The sequence below is a fragment of the Colobus angolensis genome, unplaced genomic scaffold (genome assembly GCF_000951035.1).
Source record: "Colobus angolensis palliatus isolate OR3802 unplaced genomic scaffold, Cang.pa_1.0 Scaffold170, whole genome shotgun sequence".
NCBI classification, from domain to species: domain Eukaryota; kingdom Metazoa; phylum Chordata; class Mammalia; order Primates; family Cercopithecidae; genus Colobus; species Colobus angolensis.
This window is the reverse complement of record NW_012114822.1, coordinates 2,831,621-2,851,059: the sequence shown is the minus strand read 5'-3', so window position 1 is coordinate 2,851,059 and position 19,439 is coordinate 2,831,621. Positions and strand designations below refer to the sequence as shown.

The following is a 19,439-nucleotide window of genomic DNA, read 5'->3' as shown; positions in this document are numbered from 1 at the left end:
TTCCTCTGTGTGAGTCTGTCCTAACCTCCTCTTCTTGTAAAGACACCAGCCTATCCTAATGACCTTATTTTAACTTAATTACTTCTTTAAAGACCCTTTCTTTACATTCAGTGACATTCTGAGGCACTCAGGGTCAGGACCTCAACATACGATTTGTGGTGACACAATTTAGCAACCATGACCCACAGGCACATCAAAACCTTGGAAATGACACTGGGGCTGGGTGCAGTGACTCATGCCTATAATCCCAGCACTTTGGGAGGCTGAGGTGGGTGGATAACCTGAGGTCAGGAGTTTGAGACCAGCCTGGCCAACATGGCGAAACCCCTCTCTACTAAAAATACAGAAATTAGCCAGGCGTGGTGGCAGGTGCCTGTAATCTCAGCTACTTGGGAGGCTGAGGCAGGAGAATCACTTGAACCAGGGAGGTGAAGTTTGCAGTGAGTTGAGATTGTGCCATTCCACTCCAACCTGGGCAACAAGAGCCAAACTCTGTCTCAAAAGAAAAGAGAAGAGAAGAGAAGGAAAAGAAAAGAAATGACACTGGACACTTATGAGACTCTAGGTATCAACTTCTGGGTCAGGACCACCCTTCATCCCACCAGCTTTTTTGGCTGCTGAGAAATACTACTTGCCTAAGGCCAGACCTAGAAAGGACCTGTCTTCACCTGAAATGAGTCCCAGTCATTTCGTGGCCCAGTGGGCTGGCGTGTTCAACAGCCTGGGGCTTGTTAGGTAGGAATGAGCTACCCTTTCTGAGTGCCAGCTGTCCTGGGCAGGAAACAGATGAGGTCTTGGCCCTGACCAGAAGGCCCTGGGGGCAGAGGGTAGGTATGCACGCCAGGCTAGTTTACACGGGTGTCTGCCCAGGAAATCCTGTGTGGGTTTTATCTTTATCCGGTGAGAAAAAGCAGTGTTGAGAAAGGTCTGACTTCTGGACGGGCATGGTGGCTCACGCCTGTAATCCCAACACTCTGGGAGGCTGAGGCAGGCGGATCGCCTGAGGCCAGGAGTTTGAGACCAGCTTGGCCATGATGGCAAAACCCTTTCTCTACAAAAAATACAAAAATTAGCTGGGTGTGGCGGCACATGCTCGTAATCTCAGCTACTCGGGAGGCTGAGGCACCAGAATCGCTTGAACCCGGGAGGTGGAGGTTGCAGTGAGCCGAGATTGCACCATTGCACTCCAGCCTGGTCAACAGAGTGAGACTCTGTCTCAAAAAAAAAAAAAAAAAAAAATTTATATGGACAAATTATAGGTGTATATATTGGACAAAGGGTTTTTAAGGAACTCTCAGACTCTGAGATACCTGAAAGACGAGGCTGCCCCTGTGGAGGTTGCTAGGTAACAGTCTGCACTCTGGCTCTAGGATGAGGTCTGGGATGTGGGATGGACGGGGGCTGGGAAGAGGCAAGTCAAAGGCCAAGACGGCCTCTCCAGGGCAGAAAGGGAGGGTCCTTCCACAGGATGGGACAGCATGTGTCACACCTGTTAGAAAGACCCCAGTGCCAAGCACATACGCACACTCTTCTCCCCGAGCTGCTGCTCCCCATTGACCCGGACACCCCTGCCAAACCCAACTCAGGCTAAGCCACCATACAGGAGACCAGGCTGGTCTCAGATGAGCCCATCCCTGGGCTCCCGAGGGCACAGGGAAGCCCTGCCATGGAGATGCTGGCTCTACTAGGAAACTGGAGTCAAAGATGCAGATATTCAGAAATGCTCAAGAAAGAAGGGACACGGGACTTCCTATGAAACGTTTAAAAACTATCTCTAATCCAATCATCTGAGAAAGATGCATTTTTATAAAACAAAAAAGTAAAAATAAACGCACATACAAATCAGGAAATCTTGAGATTTAGGAGGCCCATTGTGATAGTGAACAACACATTCTGAAAAATATCGCGTGTAGATTTACAGTCAATTGGAGGCCAGCGAACAGAAGAGAATCCCACAAGTAAAGGAATTTAAACTGATTGAAAACCTCAAGTAATTTTAGTGTCCCTGAGGGTCAGTTAAAGGCTGGGCTTCTCAAAGCCACAGTGATCCCAGCAGCGCTACCCACTCCCCCTAGGGTGTGGCACCCACCCCAAGCTCTCTCCAGAAACCACTCATGAAAAGGTAGGCCCAGGCAGCCCCCATGTTCCACCCAACCCTTTCCTCCACGACCCCTTTGTGTTAGGCAGGACATAGCCTCTTCTTGTCTCTTACAAGGGCCCTGATCACTGGATCTGGGGCCCACCTGCGTAACCCAGATGATCTCATCTCAAGATCCTTAATTTAACCATATCTGCAAAGACCCATTTTCCATATAAGGTCCCATTCACAGGCTCTAGGGATTTGAATGTGGACATATCTTCTGGGCCTGGGCGCTGTGTTGGTGCCTTTCCTAAGACACCTCCCCTTGCTTCCATCCCATCACATTCCTTGGGGCCTGTGTCTGACCTGACTGCTGGGCTGCCCTCCCAAAAGCACAGCCTGGGCACTGTCTGCCCCAGCACGTGCCTCCAGGCCTGTCTGGTGTATTGCTGTGTTAATAAACTCACTGTCTATTTAAATTTTATTTTTAAAAGATATCTCGGCTGGGCGCGGTGGTTCACACCTGTAATCCCAGCACTTTAGGAGGCCGAGGCGGGTGGATCACAAGGTCGGGAGATCGAGACCATCCTGGTTAACATGGTGAAAACCCGTCTCTACTAAAAATACAAAAAATTAGCCGGGCGTGGTGGTGGACGCCTGTAGTCCCAGCTACTCGGGAGGCTGAGGCAGGAGAATGGTGTGAACCTGGGAGGCGGAGCTTGCCATGAGCTGAGATCGCACCACTGCACTCCAGCTTGGGCGACAGAGCAAGATTCCGTCTCAAAAAAAAAAAAAAAGATATATCTTCACTGGGATTTCATCAAAGCAGCACCATTCCTTCTATTAATACCGATGGATTAATTTTTTTCTTTCTTTCTCTCTTCCTTTCACCTTCCTTTCCCCTCCTTCTTTTCTTTTCTTTTCTTTTTTCTTTTCTTTTCTGTGTTTGTTAAAAAGCAGACATGAAAACAGAAGAAACCTACAGCGGTTTCCCCAACAGGAAAGAAACCGACCTACCCAGTCCCACTGGCCTAAGGTGACAACCAGTCCGCTTTTGGCAAGTTGAGGCTGGAGCACAGACTGGATCACAGACACAAATGTGAGACTAAAGACACACAAACTGCTGTTCAAGCCTCAAGTTGACCCACCCAGAAAACAAGCACACGCCTGCTGCGCGCCAGCAGCCAAGCCCGGAAAGCTATGCTCTAATCTGTGCGCCCACACTGGATTCTCATCAGTCCCCCTTGGTGCTTATGTGGACTAAAGCAAGGGAGGTGAGCGGCCATAACAATGCCCCGAGTCTGGGTTAGCAGGTGCCAGGGCGCCTCTTGGCAGGGATAGGAGCAGGTGGATCCCAGAGTGGAGCCCACATCACAGGTATATACAAGGGGAAAAGGGATTACTTGAGGCAGGTCCTCCACCGCTGTTGAGGGTGGAGGCAAAATAGAGAAAGCTGAGTCAGAAGCTGAAACACCCACCATGACCAGGGTCTCTCAAGGCATGGTGGGGGCAGCAAACCCTCCCCAGGCTGCAGTCCCGTGTGAGGACGGCTGTGGAACCCAGCACAGAGCACGAATGTGCCACGAGCCCAGGCCACTGCAGGGAGGCAGAGAAGCACACAGCGCATCCTACAGGGAATTCTCCTGCCACTATTAGAACGTGACTGCCATGTGTGCAGTAGGGAGAGGAGTAATGCGCGTTGCCTGCCCCCCAGGGCTCACCCTGTTCCTAGGGGGACAGACGCTCCCCTAGGCCCCTGCCCTGAATTGTTTCTAGGAACTCGGGGATTTCTCTGGGTAGAAAGTCCTTGCTTGAGGCAAAACATCTCATCGTGCCTTCGTTTAGATTTTGGATGAACATTTTGTTAAAGCCAGAGCGCCGTGACATGAGAGCAAGAGGATGGACGGCAGAAGGGACCAACACCACAGGGAAGCTGGGCCTGCTACAGACCCGAGGGCCTGCCTGGCACAGCCACTCTTCCAATCAATGTCTGAACAGTGGGGCTGGAAAGAAGTGGTGCTTGAACAGCTGCTGCCATTTTTTTCTTTTTTGGATGAGTTGGAAATCCCATCAAGAACAAGCCACTTGGCCAGGTGTGGTGGTTCACACCTGTCATCCCAGCACTTTGGGAGGCCAAGGCAGGCTCATCACTTGAGATCAGGAGTTAGGGACCAGCCTGGTCAACTTGGTGAAACCCCATCTCTACTAAAAATACAAAAATTAGTCGGGCACAGTGGCATATGCCTGTAATTGTAATACCAGCTACTTGGGAGGCTGAGTCAGGAGAATCGCTTGAACCCAGGAGGCGGAGGCTGCAATGAGCCAAGATTGTGCCACTGCACTCCAGCTTGTGTGACACAGCGAGACTCCAGCTCAAAAAAAAGAACAAGCCACTGAGCGAACACAAGGAAAAGATACAACAAAAACAAATTCCTCACGAACAGGTGCCGCCTGCCTGGCAATGGAGGCCCCACGCACAGTGCCCTCCTGGGACTGGCTGAGTTGCTCAGGTCGCCTTCCAGCTGTGTGACTGGAGGAGTCCACATGGCTCAGGGCAGGGCTGGGGGACAGCCCTCCCTGGAGACCCCAGAGAAACTGGTTCCAGGAGAGCATGCTCAGTGCTGGGGGAACCGCAAGCAGGAGGCTCACGTAGGCCCAGCCAGCTCCTGCCTCCTATGCATCCCCAGTGAGGAGCGGCACCTGTTGCTGGTGTCTGTGGCTCTTACCTGGGTTGAGGACTGGCTGGACGATGTCCCCGTTCCTCCACTTGGTCTCCATGCGCTCCAGCTTCTGGGCTTCATACCGCTTCCGGCCCTCCTCCTCCTGCTCCTGCCGGGAATACTGCGGGAAACCACAGACAGGTCAGGCCCAGGCGGGACACGGCCTCCTCCCCTCTCCAGGCAGCCACGACCCCAGGCCCCTTATGTCACACAGCCTTGTGTAACTGGGACTATCTTTTATTCTGTTTGTGTGTGCTTAATATAAGTAATAAGAATACAGAAAGAGTGAAATCCCATGTGGCTCCACTCCCCAGAGAACATGGGTCAAATGTTTGGTTTAGATCCTTCCTGGAATTGCTTTTATGCCTACAAATATATAAAAAGCTCTGTGGTGCTGTACGTAGAGCTTAAAAGCAACTGTGTATCTATTTAACGTAATTTTTGTGACTGTGTGGGCACTTAGCTTGTTCCCAATTTTTCTTTTCTTTTTTCTTTTTTTTTGAGATGCATTCTTGCTCTGTCCCAGGCTGAAGTGCAGTGGTGCGATCTCAGCTCACTGCAACCTCCGCCTCCTGGGTTCAAGTGATTCTCCTGCCTCAGCCTCCCCACTAGCTGGGACTACAGGCGCCCGCCACCACGCTCGGCTAATTTTTGTATTTTTAGCAGAGACGGGGTTTCACCATGTTGGCCAGGCTGATCTCTTGACCTTGTGATCCACCTGCCTCAGCCACCCAAAGTGCTGGGATTACAGGCATGAGTCACCGCGCCCACTATTAAAACCATACTGATCCTAGGTTACTTAAAATCATTTTGCACTGTCCCATTCCTTCCTAGGATTCATTCCAGAATAAAGGGATCCTCAAAAAGGCCCCGCCTACTATCCCAGGGCCATGACAGAGCAGGAACTGCGTGTGTCCCTGCTGACCCTTGGCCAATAGAACAGGCTGTGTATTAGTAGAGAACAGGCAGTCAAAGATGGAACTGCCCCCCGAGGCTCTCCAAATGGATCATAGGGGTTTCTGACCCCGGAAGTTAAAAATAAATGTGAATGTAAGACTCAGCACAGGCCGGGCATGGTGGCTTGCGCCTGTAATCCCAGCAATTTGCGAGGCTGAGGCGGGTGGATCACTTGAGGTCAGGAGTTCGAGACTCCTGGCCACATGGTGAAACCCTGTCTCTACTAAAAATACCAAAATTAGCCAGGTATGGTGGTGGGCACCTGTAATCTTAGCTACTCGGGAGGCTGAGGCAAGGGAATCGCTTGAACCCGGGAGGTAGAGGTTGCAGCCAGCCAAGATCGCGCTACTGCATTCCAGCCTGGGCGACAGAGCGAGATTCCATCTAAAAAAATAAAATAGAATAAAAAATACCACTCTCAGCACAAAAACCAAAGTTCCTGAGTCCCAGGACACAACAGGGGATATTGCATTTCTTGGACATAACAGATGGTTCACTCACTGCCCTCCTGTGCACAGTGGAGGGGACGCACCACACTCCCCCCCCAGGGGACCCTCAGAGGGGCTCTCAGGGCCTGTGTGCTGGCCCCAGGCCGGTTCCAGACCCTCTGCCCGCTCCATCCCCCAGGACCTTCTCCCTCCCTGTCGGCCTGGCCAGGGGCCAACTACCACCTGGCTGTTGTGATTAACCCCAACTTCTGCTCTCACCGTTCACTCACCCAACCATTCCAGCTGAGCCTGTGGGGAAGCCACAGAATTCAGGGCCCCTCTGGGCCCCTCTCGGCCGCCTGTTGAAGCCCCTCTGACCTAAGCAAGTTCACTTCAGATGGCTGTGTTAGGCCTTCTTTCAAAAGTCAGTTTTAAACATCTCAATAATTCCTGCTCATGGCTCAGCTCCAAAACTGTGCAGGGCCTGAACACCATTCACCGTTCCTCGGCTTAATTATCCATCATCTTCAGTTGAGAACCCATCTTCGCCGGGCGTGGTGGCTCAAGCCTGTAATCCCAGCACTTTGGGAGGCCGAGACGGGCAGATCACGAGGTCAGGAGATCGAGACCATCCTGGCTAACACGGTGAAACCCTGTCTCTACTAAAAATACAAAAAACTAGCCGGGCGAGGTGGCGGGCACCTGTGGTCCCAGCTACTCGGGAGGCTGAGGCGGGAGAGTGGCGTGGGCCCGGGAGGCGGAGGTTGCAGTGAGCTGAGATCCGGCCACTGCGCTCCAGCCTGGGCAACAGAACCAGACTCCATCTCAAAAAAAAAAAAAAAAAAAAGAAGCCATCTTCAAAAGAGGCTGGGAAGAGAGCTGAAGGGTTTGTTCAAAAGAAGCAAACCATGGGGAGTGTTTTAAGTTGCAGTGGATAATTCAACCTTTTCCTCCATAAATAAACCACGTCCTAATGTTCCACCGGCCAAGTCATGACTGTGAGAGGACAGTCTGTGCTGTGTGTCTACCTAGCAACACTGGTGGGTGAACTCCAGCATCCTCAAGAAATGCCTTTTAAAGGGAATTTTTTTTTTAAAGGAGCCACCCCCCGGTCTAATACATCCTTGTGGCATCCAGTACATTTGTCTGGGCTTGGCGGGCACACAGGGAAATGATGGGGCCCAGTCCTGGACACAAGCCACGAGGAGAAGCCAGGCCTACTCCCCAACGCTGCCTTTCCATCTGGGAACAAAACCGCTGGAACATTTTAATGATGGCTGGCACCTAATTCTCACCCCCGAGGGCTCATCAAACCCAACTGATCTGAAGCAGCAGACAGCGTGGCCCAAATGTCTGAGAGACAGGCTGTGAACCTCTTCGCTCGAGCACGTATTCAGACATTTGAAAAAAACCAAAGCATCCACCCCCGACGGCCACTCAGCATGTCCAGGGCTGCAGCTGCCCCTCTGGTCATCCTGGGCCCCTCAGGCCCATGACAGGGCCACTGAGGTTCCCTGCTCACTGGGAAAGCTGCAGGCAGGCCGGGGAGGAAGGTGGAACAAAGAAAAGATGTCCTGCACTAGACGACTGTGCACACAGCCAGCAGCTGAGTTCCTCCAGGGAGATGCACACATCCAGGAAACCAGAGCGTGTGTGTGTGTGCACGCGCGCGTGTGCGTATGCGTGTTCAAGATAGCTACACGCATATGTATGTGACATCTCTATCTGTAGGTGTATACATATTATATATATCTGCATATCTATAGATACAGGGATGTACATTTTCCTAAATCCGGGATGGCTGTAGAAAGGTCAGCAGGAGCATGTTCATGGAATATAAGACAGCCCTGTGGCCAGGCCACCAGCAGATGAGCATAAATGCCCACCGGAGCCAAGGAAGGAAGCTGCACTTTCCGGGATTCCGAAGCAGCCTCTGGCTGGGCCCACTAGTGAAAAACAGGAGACCTAGATTCCAAATCAGCGGGAGGTTTATACTATGTGGGCCTAGCATGTGTTGGGGTGAAGACAGTGCAAATAGCTCTGAGCAACAGCTGCAGCTGAGAACTGTGCAGCCTCTCCCATCTGCAGCTCTAGCTGCCTCAGCTCCGTGGAACGGTTTCAACAACTCCTTGACAAGGCCAAGTTGATATTTATGTCTCATCAAACCCACTATACAAAGGAAATGAAAAAGCAACCGGGAGCTCCTCCAGGATGTGGGAGGGAGGGAGCTAATTACTAGGCAAGGAGAGGCGAGGCTAAGAGGGGCCACGCTGAAAGCGCCCTGTCCCTGCGGCGAAGGGACGGGAGCCAGGGGAGTTTGAAGCTACCCATCCCTCCACTGGCCAAAACCCAACAGCTCTCGGCGCATCAATCCCAAGCGACAAGGCAGCAAAAGCGACTGTGTTCAGTTCCAGACCCACCCCTTGGCATCACCCGCCTGAGATGCACCATGAGATGCTAAAGCCAGGCATGGGGCCTGGGAGAGATTTCAGAACTGGATAGCATCTGAAAATTAAATCCGTTAAATGCTATGTCTCAATATTTACATGTGATATAGCTCACTGAAAGCCAAGGGCTTAGAGAAAAGAATGAACGTGGGGGTGGGTGTGCTTGCAATTCTGCGGAGAACAGTCAGGAGCCCCCAACTGACCCCTGCTCCTTAGGTCTTCAACCACCCCGAGTTAGCACTGCCTGAAAATGACCACAACTTCCATCACAGCCAAGAAGCAGGGAGAGAGGATAACAGCCCCACGAAGAACAAGAGACAGGGGAGGGTGTTGAACCGAGGGCTGCTGCACTGGGTTGAACAGTGTCCCTCAAAATGTATATCCACCCGAAACCTCAAAATGCAAACACTTCCAAAAACCGGGTCTTTGTCGTTGTAAATCGTTAGAATGAGGTCACAGCGGAATGGGATAGGCCCTAGGCCCAGTGACCCATGCTCTTGTAAGCAGGCCGTGCGAAGATGGAGGCAGAAGCTTCAGTGACGCAGCCTCAGCCAAGGGACGCCTGGAGCCACCCGGCACTGGAGAGACCAGGAGGGATCCTCACCTGGGGCCAATGGAGGGCGCGGGGCCCTGCCCACACCTTTGGACTTCTGGCCTCCAGAACTGTGACAGAATCAACTGCTATTGTTTGAGAGCTACCCAGTCAGTGGCACTTGGTCACAGCAGCCCCAGGACACTGACTCAGGCGGGAGAGTGAGACGTCGGACTCCACACCCTGACCCTGAGCCCCCGCCTGCTGGCCCGATTCTGGCATGCTGCCATCCTGCTCTCATAAAACCAAAGCTGCGGCCGGGCGCGGTGGCTCACGCCTGTAATCCCAGCACTTTGGGAGGCTGAGGCGGGTGGATCACAAGGCCAGGAGATCGAGACCACCCTGGCTAACACAGTGAAACCCCATCGCTACTAAAAATATGAAAAATTAGCCGGGCATGGTGGCGGGTGCCTGTAGTCCCAGCTATTGGGGAGGCTGAGGCAGGAGAATGGCGTGGACCCAGGAGACAGAGCTTGCAGTGAGCCGAGATCACGCCACTGCACTCCAGCCTGGGTGATAGATTGAGACTCCGTCTCAAAAAAAAAAAAAAACAAACACAAAAAAAACCAAAGTTACAGCCACCAGCCTGTCCTTCCCTTCCTGTTAAATGTGGACAGGGCTCCCCTGTCACCAAGATTTAAAAACAACAACAACAACAACAAAAACCTAGGCCAAACAGCAGCTGGACGCCACAGCCAGCCACAGCCACCTGGGGAGACACCCCACCCAGACCTCCACTGCCCTCTGAGGAGACCCCGGCAGGGTGCCTGGTCAGACACTGAGCTGAGGAGAGAAGAGATGGCAGGAAGCACGCCTCAGGGAGTACCTCCCCAGTCTCACATGGGCAGCAGAAGCAGGGACCGGGGTCCCATCAGCCCTTGTCACCCATGGGGCCACGGGAAGACAGAGAACCAGGCCTCCTACAGGCAGGAAGTGGCCTGCTCCCAGCAAACGCTGGGGAGGGGACCAGGGCTTCCGGCAGCAGCAGGAACACCCAGCATCTCTGTTGGGTCTGGAAGCAAAAAGAGCAGGCACCAATTCCTGACAATCTGGTTCTCAGTTTTATTATTTCTAAAAATGTATTCTATATATATCTCAGCCGGAGGAAAAGCTCTCCACCGGGGCCCACACTGCAGAGACTCAGAATCCTGGTTCCTTCCCTCTAAGAAGAGCTCCTCCTGGGGGCTGAGGCCTGTGGACCGCAGGGTCAGGCTGCGGGAGGAGCTGGTCACACCTGTCCTTGGACTCGCCAATGAACTTGGGGCACAGGAGAAGGAGGCGAGGGAGTACTTTTAGGGAATGAATTAAATTTCGTTATTCCCAACGTCTCCCCTCCAAGAGTCTGTATGCGCAGCTTCCACAGGCTTCGCCCACAGGCCCACCCATGGCAGGACTCCTCTGACAACACAATGAACTGGTATTACGGAAGGTGCTTCCACCGGGCGCAGTGGCTCATGCCTGTAATCCCAGCACTTTGGGAGGCCAAGGTGGGTGGCTCATGAGGTCAGGAAATCGAGACCATCCCAGCTAACACAGTGAAACCCTGTCCCTACCAAAAAAAAAAAAAAAAATTAAAAAATTAGCTGAGCATGGTGGCAGGCACCTGTAGTCCCAGCTACTCAGGAGGCTGAGGCAGGAGAATGGCGTGAACCTGGAAGGCGGAGCTTGCAGTGAGCAGAGATGGCGCCACTACACTCCAGCCTGGGCGACAGAGTGAGACTCCATCTCAAAAAAAAAGAAAGGTGCTTCCATCACAGCGAAGCCAGAAATGGAAGAAACCCAGAGAAGGAGGCAGACGCCAGCAGGGGACAAGGAGGGAGAAAGACCAAAGCTCACACGAGGAGCGCTGTCTCCACGGCCACCGCGTCAGATGCAGAGACCAGAACCAGCTTGCAGGGGCCACGGGGCAGCAGCCGGCCCGGCCCAGGCAGCCTGGTGGTCCTGGCTCCCGAAAGAAGGACACATCACTATCACGATCCTGTCACTGCCTTTTCTCTGGTTGGGGAGTGTGACAAAAAGGTCCCTAGGTTGGAGGGACGTTTACGTCCACAGGTTCTGGGCCAGCTTGCGCTCACATTCCCAGCATGAATTAAACATACACCAGAAGATCCCACACAGACATGTCTCCTCCCCACCCGCGTTTCCTCGAAGGCAGGACAGAAACTCCTGTGGAGCCAGGGATGCCCTGTCCAGCCCAGAGGGGACACTGCCTGCTGGCGGACCTGGCACCCTGTGCCCCAGCTTTGACCTGTCGCTCCCTTGGGACCCTTAGCTGAACGAGCCTCCCACCATCAGGCGAGGTGACCTGATCTCTGCCATCTGCCCCCAAGAGAGAAGTAGAAGGGGCACCTTACCACAACAGGAGGCACCTCGAGGACCTTGTCCACGTTCTTCAGCGACAAGGGCACATACCACAGGGTGGCCTTATTGGTCAGCTTTTTGGCACCTTAAGAGAAGAAAATCACATAAGTGATGCCCAGGAGACGGGGTAGGGGTGTGAGCACCCAGGCACGTGGCAGATGCTGCTCCGGCCCCCGGTCCCAGCACCCGAAACACACCGCACTGTGTACTACCTCTCTGGCCCCCGACCCCCAAGGCCCCAAGGTCTTTTCAGCATCCTGGCCAGGGAGTGCTGCCATCATGTGAGTGTGGACAAACAGAACAAGAGACCCCAGAGCCCATGGAGAGAGGCTGCGTGGGGCCCACCCCCATCACAAGGTATGCCCCCCGAAAACTGGCTTGAACTCAGGACCCCAGCCCCTCCCAGTGCAACCACTCTGGGGCAGTTTTCCCTTTTCAGGGGTGGCTGAAATGACTTCAGACCACGTGGTTTTTTTTTTTTTTTTTTGAGATGGAGTCTCGCTCTGTCGCCCGGGCTGGAGTGCAGTGGCTGGATCTCAGCTCACTGCAAGCTCCGCCTCCCGGGTTTACGCCATTCTCCTGCCTCAGCCTCCGAAGTAGCTGGGACTACAGGCGCCCGGCTAGTTTTTTGTATTTTTTAGTAGAGACGGGGTTTCACCGTGTTAGCCAGGATGGTCTCGATCTCCTGATCTCGTGATCCGCCCGTCTCGGCCTCCCAAAGTGCTGGGATTACAGGCTTGAGCCACCGCGCCCGGCCAGACCACGTGGTTTAAGCCTGGATGGTCCAGAGTTGGTCAGCCACAACACCCAACAGGGATCACGCTGGAGGGCACCAACTGCAGGCAACCTCCTCGTCCTGGTGTTTTGACAGAAAGGGAGCTTGATTACGAAAACACATCAAAGGCTCCCAGTGAGCCTCCCAGACAGAGGGGAAGGACTGATTGGCTGCAGGCAGATGCCCTTCGCTCTGTCCAGGGAGACAAGGCTGAACCCACTTCACCCGCTGGCTCAAGTCTCCACCAACTGATCGCTGCTGACATCAAACGTCAAAATCAAAAGTGCCTTGCTGGGGAACTTGATGTCCTGACGCTCAGACAAGCAACATCTTCTGCAGATCCCATCCACCTGTCTCAGCACCGCCAAGAACTCCCACCAAATGGGGAAGCCCAGAAAGACACTTGGCCCGCACAGACGTGCAGGCTGCGGAGGCTCAGGAGGATGTGGAGGCTGTGCCCAGGCAGAGCAGCCCAGGGGAGGGGCAGCGGAGACAGCCAGGGCCCCCACAGCCCAAAGCACAGAGCAGCGGAGCCAGCTCATCAAAGTCCCATTTTTGCCACCCCAGGAACTTCCTTTCCTTCACACCAGACACTCGGGTGTGGTGCCAGCCCATCCAAAAGCTCCACCAGAAGCTTCCGGGTGCCAAGAGATGAGCTGTAGGCTGCTGACTCCTTGGGGCACTGAAGCCAGCCACAAAGCAAAGTGGAGCTGCAAGACAGGGAGGCCTGTCCGTGCTGAGAAACACAGGCTCGTGGCCTGTCGGGGCTAAAGTGGCCTAGAGATCCCTGGTGTACACCCCTCACTTGTACAGAAGGAGCCTGAGGCCCAGAGACACCAAGGGGTTTACCCAGGGTCACACAGCAACTTGGGGCCATACTCCCACGTCCCAGTCATTTCAGAGAAGTATCTGTAAGGATGACTTTAAAAAGTGGCTTTGTCAGGAGCAGTAGGTGGCTCACACCTGTAATCCCAGCACTCTGGGAGGCGGCTGAGACAGGTGGATCACTTGAGCTCAGGAGTTCCAGACCAGCCTCGTCTCTACCAAAAACACACAAAAAATTAGCTGGGCATGGTGGTGCGCACCTGTGGTCCCCAACACTGAGATAGGAGGATCGCTTGAGCCCGGAAGGCGGACATTACAGTGAGCCTAGACTGCACCACTGCACTCCAGCCTGGGCGACAGAGCGAGGCCCTGTCTTAAAATGAAAAAATAAATAAAAGTGGCTTCTTCAATGTGGAAGATCCTCACTATCAGGCAGAAGAGGGAACTGCAGGAAATAACAGAGGAAAGGGAGACGGGAGCAGCCCCAGGACCCTACCTAAACCCCCCAGAGTAGCTCACTTCCCACCAGTTACCTGAACCTGCCTTCCCAAGGCAAAGCGCTTTTCCTCCTGGATAAACACAGCCCCAGGCTCCAAGTCAAGCCCCAGGGGGCCCGTTAAGAAAAGGCCCATGCCCGCCCCTCCTCCCCCCACAGAACACACCGAGAGGGCATGGGGCTCCCTGTGCTTGAGAACCACGGGCAAATCATATGGGAAAATATTTCCACCGCACTTTGACTGAGAGTGAATCTGACAACCTGCTTTTGGGAATAAAGATTTCCTGTTGAACTCGGCTAGAGCCAGCCTGACAGGCCGGTTTCCATGACAACTCGAGCAGCCCTCTGGACCTAAATGAACACCATGGAGCAAATGAGGCAAACATGCTAATTGTACTTTCGCCATCATTTAATGAAACCATCAAAAGACAACGGCAGTATTAAAAACTCTCTCTCGACCAGCTGCGGCGGCTCACGCCTGTAATCCCAGCACTTTGGCAGGCTGAGGCAGGCAGATCACGAGCTCAGAATTGAGACGATCCTGGCTAACACGGTGAAGCCCCATGTCTACTAAAAATACAAAAAAATTAGCTGGGCGTGGTGACATGTGCCTGTAGTCCCAGCTACTCGGGAGGCTGAGACAGGAGAATCACTTGAACCTGGGAGGCGGAGGTTGTAGTGAGCCGAGATGGCGCCACTGCACCCCAGCCAGGGCAACAGAGCAAGACTCAGTCTCAAAAAAAAAAAAAAAAAAAAATCTCTTAAAATCTTAAGAGCTCCCAGCTATTTTTCTGGAGCAATTCGCAGCAATCACATCCCAGTTAGCTTAATATTTTGACAGTTTCTGGGGATAAATAAGCCTCCTCAAAGGCAAGGTTTGCGGGTCGTCTGCCTGGGCCTGTGCTCGCTCAGTGGCCTCATGACAGGCAGCACAGCCCAGGAAGAGGGGACACACAGAACAGGGGACCCCTACCTCCTGGGGTGGAGACAGCACACGGATGTCACGCACACAGCTTCTGACTCAGCCTGCTCCGGGTCAGGGCCCCCGCACGCGTCCTCTGCCCCCACCTGCAATGCCCCTGTCTTTCAGAGGTCACTACCCATTCAGCCAGTGCTTCCCACGTGCCCACCGTGTGCCAGGCGCTGCTCTTGGTGTTGGGGCTTTCATGAGTTCAATTTCCAGGGGACACATGGGCAGATACAGAGAAGGGCCTCAAGAGAACAACAGAGACTGCAGAGAGAGATGGCAGAGAAGCAGAAGCACAGACGAGGAGATGAGCGAGACAGAGGGGGAGATGAGACCCGCAGTCACAGAGTGAGAACAGCGGGCTCTGGGGCCTGACCAAGACACCGAGAAAAGCCACAGCCTCGGGGCTCCAAGGCCTCCCTGCCCAGCCCCTGCTACAGGGAAAAGGCTGAAGCTGGGAGGAAGAACCTGAGGCACTGCCCAGCCCCACTGGGAAAAGCCGTCATGTGCTGGCAAGCGTCTCCTGCCTTCTCCAAGCCTCACATGCATGACAGGGCAATGCCAGCCCTGATGTCCCCAGGGAGGAAGGGTGGGCATCTCCGTCCCTCTCTGAGCCCATCCTTCGGAGGAGGAGAAGGCCGAGGGCTGTGGTGGCCGGGACACAGTGGGGAGGCTGAGAAGCTCCCAGCACCTTGTGGGTGAGCTGGGCAGGGGGGCTGCTATCTCATGCTTGTGCCTGCCCTGGCTCTGCACAGGAGCCTCTCCCCCTCTCCCCACTCTCAGCCCCTAAAGAGCGAGGGATCCCCAGGAACATGTCATATTGCGTCATCCTCATCAATACCCCATCAGCGAGAATGTCTCAGCACTGATGCCCAGTTCTTCCTGGTCGCCTCCGCTCATTCACTTACTCATTCATTCATTTGCTCATCCATTATCAGTTCCATGTCTATTACAGGCCAACAGAAGTGGCCAAGAAAGGGAAGTTCATGATCTGGGGAGATCCTCAAGTTCAATACCCCTGACCTCTGGCCTGCGTCGCTCTCTGCTGTGGGGAGAGCAGGTCCCAACCATGCTGAAAGCCCAAGAATGCCTTTCGGTCTCCCTGCTTCTCTCCCCATCATCCCAAACTGCTTGGCCAGGTTCGGAGGCTCCTGCCTGTAATCCCAGCACTTTGGGAGGCCAAGGCGGGTGGATCAACTGAGGTCAGAAGTTTCAGACCACCCTGGCCATCGTGGTGAAACTCTGTCTCTACTAAAAATACAAAAATCAGCCAGGTGTGGTGGCTCACGCTGTAGTCCCAGCTACTCAGGAGGCTGAAGCAGGAGAATAGCTTGAACCTGGGAGGCAGAGGTTGCAGTGAGCCGAGATCATGCCACTGAACTCCAGACTGGGCAACAGAGCAAGACCCCATCTCAACAACAACAACAACAACAAACTGCTCGTCAGGGACTCCTCTGAGGCTGTGGCCTCTGATGGACCACAAAGGGGGCTTCCATGGCAGAAAATCTGCAAAGCAGATCCATTCCCAGCATTTTTGAAGCCACCAACTCCTGCAATGACAAAGGGCGCTGCTGACAGGGCTCTCACAAGCAGGAAGGTCCTAGGAAGCAGGATAGCGCGGCAGGCCATCCCTCCTCTCCAGGAAGGGGCCAAGGCTCCATCCCCAGCACAGTCAGGAGAAGAGCTGCGACCTCACGGTAGATGGCAGGGAACCCCCAAGGCCCCTAAAGTGGGGAACCCACCCAACCCTGAGCCTCTCCCGAGTCGTGGGCACTGCTCCTGATGTGGGAGGTGCCCATACACCCCTTCCTGTGCCACGGCCTGAGACCAGCATCCAGGGTCCCTCTGATGTCAGAGGTGCCTGCCAAGGGAGCAACAGGCAATGGGAACGCAGACCACCTTCCACTCCAGGCCCTTGCTCAGCTCAATCTGCCCACCTGCCGGAGCTGGGCTGACACAGCCATTCTAATCACCAACCCTGCTGAGGTCCTCAGAATGTTCTAGATGCATAACTGTGTTTGCTACCAGTCTGTCATGGGGAAGAGGACTCGAGCTCCTTAAATGCCTGTGAACTGGCACTCCACTGGGCAGCCACTGCTGAGGAACAGGCATTGGGAAGAGGAGGAAACCAGCCCAGCCTCTCCTCCGCATGGGAGGACTGGTGACCTAGGAGGTGGCAGGGAGAGGGCCAGGGGCAGGGGAAGAGGCCCGCCTTCCCCCTCACCTCCTGTCCCCAGCCTGGGTATAAAAAGAAGCGCGAGCTGGTGAACACTGGAGCCGCCTTCTCCTGCAGCGCCCAGTGGGAAGGGGAAGGGGGTTTCCATGGTTACCATGGCCAAGGAGGAGAATATTCAGATGAAAGCAGAGGCAAAGGTTCACCCAGTGAGCTTCTATCTGAGCCTGGTTTCCGGGGCCCCCAGGGGCGGGCAGTGTCCTCTCTGGAGCCAACACCTCCCTATGCTTGAGGAGGGCAAGCAGGGCAGGGAGCCCAGCAGAGGGGTGGATGGTGCGCACCGGCCTCACAGCCCCCGCCCAGTCCCTGCCACGGATGAGCTGGCCACAGGCAGCAGGACGGGCAGCGGCGATGTGCTCAGGCCGGACCCGGACAGCAGGGTTGAGTCCTGCTCTGGGTAGCTGAACTCGGACTCGTTTCTTAACTCCTCTGTGCCTGTTTCCTGTCTGCAAAATCAGGTCAATGGACATAGCTGCTCCCAGGGCCGTGGTGGGAGGTGAGGGAGGTCTCATTGGTGGAAAAGGGGCCAGGCCCTGGAGCGTCCTCTGCCCTCGGGAGGGAAGCAGCTGTATAGCCACGGTCCTTAGTGCTCCAGTCGCCACGTCGCCCCCAGAAGTACCTGTGAGGATGTTTTCGGACATCACGTTGACCTGCACCTCCACAGAGTGCTTGGAGGTGTAGGTGATCTCCGCGCTGACGTGCGCCACCTCACCGATGCACATGGGAGACAGGAAGTCAGTGCGCTCAACACGAGCCAGCGCGGCTACACAGCGCTCCTGTGGAGACAGAGGCAGTGGTCAATCCAGGTCAGCCAGCCCAGCCCCGAGAGCCCCACCCTGGACACGCTCCCTGGAAACTGCCTTTGCTTTCATTCCCCACTGTGAAAGCAACCAATTTATCGCAATTTATTGGCACCGTGCATTCCTTTTCTTTTTTTTTTTTTTGAGATGGAGTCTCGCTTTGTTGCCCAGGCTGCAGTGTAGTGGCATGATCTTGGCTCACTGCAAGCTCCGCCTCCCGGGTTCACGCCATTCTCCTGCCTCAGCCTCCCGAGTAGCTGGGACTACAGGCGCCCGCCACCTCACCCGGCTAGTTTTTTTTTGTATTTTTAGTAGAGACAGGGTTTCACTGTGTTAGCCAGGATGGTCTCGATCTCCTGACCTCGTGATCCGCCCACCTCAGCCTCCCAAAGTGCTGGGATTGCAGGCGTGAGCCACCGCGCCCAGCCTAGCACTGTGCATTCCTAAACACAAAACCACAGGGATGTAGAGGAGCCTTGGAGAGCCCAGCCCAGAGCAACTGCTGCAGGCGATTCCCCAAATGGTGGGATCACCAGCTGCTTCTTCCTTTTTGCTGATTTTCTCGCAATAGGCATGCATTATTTGCATAATATAAAGTGAAAAAATGCATACATACTCATTAAGGAAAATTTGGGAAATACAGAAAAGTGGAAAGAAGGGGACTGTCATTCCTCCCATGCAAAGATAACCACGGTTACTATTTTGGGATCTTTCTTTCCAGGCTTTTTTCCCAAGAACCGGGGTGGGTTTTGTTGTCTCGCTTGTTCGTCTGCCTGGCTCGTTTCGCAGCTTTGGTCTGATATAGCTGTGCAAAAACTAAATATACACTCTCACCTTCTGATTCTTTTTCATTCAACATAGGAAAAATAATCTATGTTATGACACATTCTTTGCAGTCACTATTCTTCTTTAGGCCAGGCGCGGTGGCTCATGACTATAATTCCAGAACTTTGGGAGGCCAAGGTGGGCAGATCACATGAGGTCAGGAGTTCGAGACCAGCCTGGCCAACATGGTGAAATTCCGTCTCTACTAAAAATACAAAAGTTACCTGGGCGTGGCAGTGCACATCTGTAATCCTGGCTACTCAGGAGGCTGAGGTATGAGAATCGGTTGAAGTCGGGATGGGGAGGTTGCAGTGAGCTGAGATCGCGCCACTGCACTCCAGCCTGAGCGACAGAGCAAGACTCTATCTCACAAATAGCAACAGCAACGACAAAAACCACTAAATACACTCTCACCTTCTGATTCTTTTTCACTCAATATGGGAAAAATAATCTGCTCCTGTTGTGACTTGGCTCGTTGCAATCATTCTTCTTTTTTTTTTTTTTGAGATGGAGTCTCGCTGTGTCGCCCAGGCTGGAATGCAGTGGTACGGTCTCGGTTCACTGCAACCTCCACCTCCAGGATTCAGGCAATTCTCCTGCCTCACCCTCCTGAGTAGCTGGGATTAAGATGTGCACCACCACGCCTGGCTAATTTTTGTATTTTTAGTAAAGATGGGGTTTTACCATGTTGGCCTCAAACTCCTGACCTCAGGTGATCCACCTGCCTCAGCCTCCCAAAGTGCTGGGATTAAGGCATGAGCCACTGTTACCGGCCCAACTACTCTTTTATTTTTATTGTTATTTTGAGACAGAGTTTTGCTCTTGTTGCCCAGGCTGGAGTGCAATGGTGCGATCTCGGCTCACCACAACCTCTGCCTCCCAGGTTCAAGCGATTCTCCTGCCTCAGCCTCCCTAGTAGCTGGGATTACAGGC

General features: G+C 53.9%; 1 protein-coding gene across 3 annotated transcripts in view; it reads right to left on the bottom strand.

The window, feature by feature from the left end:
• ACOT7 (acyl-CoA thioesterase 7) overlaps nt 1–19,439 on the bottom strand; it is a 135,067-nt gene that overhangs the window by 61,168 nt on the left and 54,460 nt on the right. For all 3 annotated transcript variants that reach the window (XM_011938277.1, XM_011938278.1, XM_011938279.1), the window contains exons 3-5: nt 17,501–17,657; nt 11,579–11,670; nt 4,807–4,921 (exon numbers count right to left, since the gene is read on the bottom strand). In XM_011938277.1, coding sequence (XP_011793667.1) covers nt 4,807–4,921; nt 11,579–11,670; nt 17,501–17,657 — 364 coding nt within the window. The remainder of the gene's footprint in view (nt 1–4,806; nt 4,922–11,578; nt 11,671–17,500; nt 17,658–19,439) is intronic.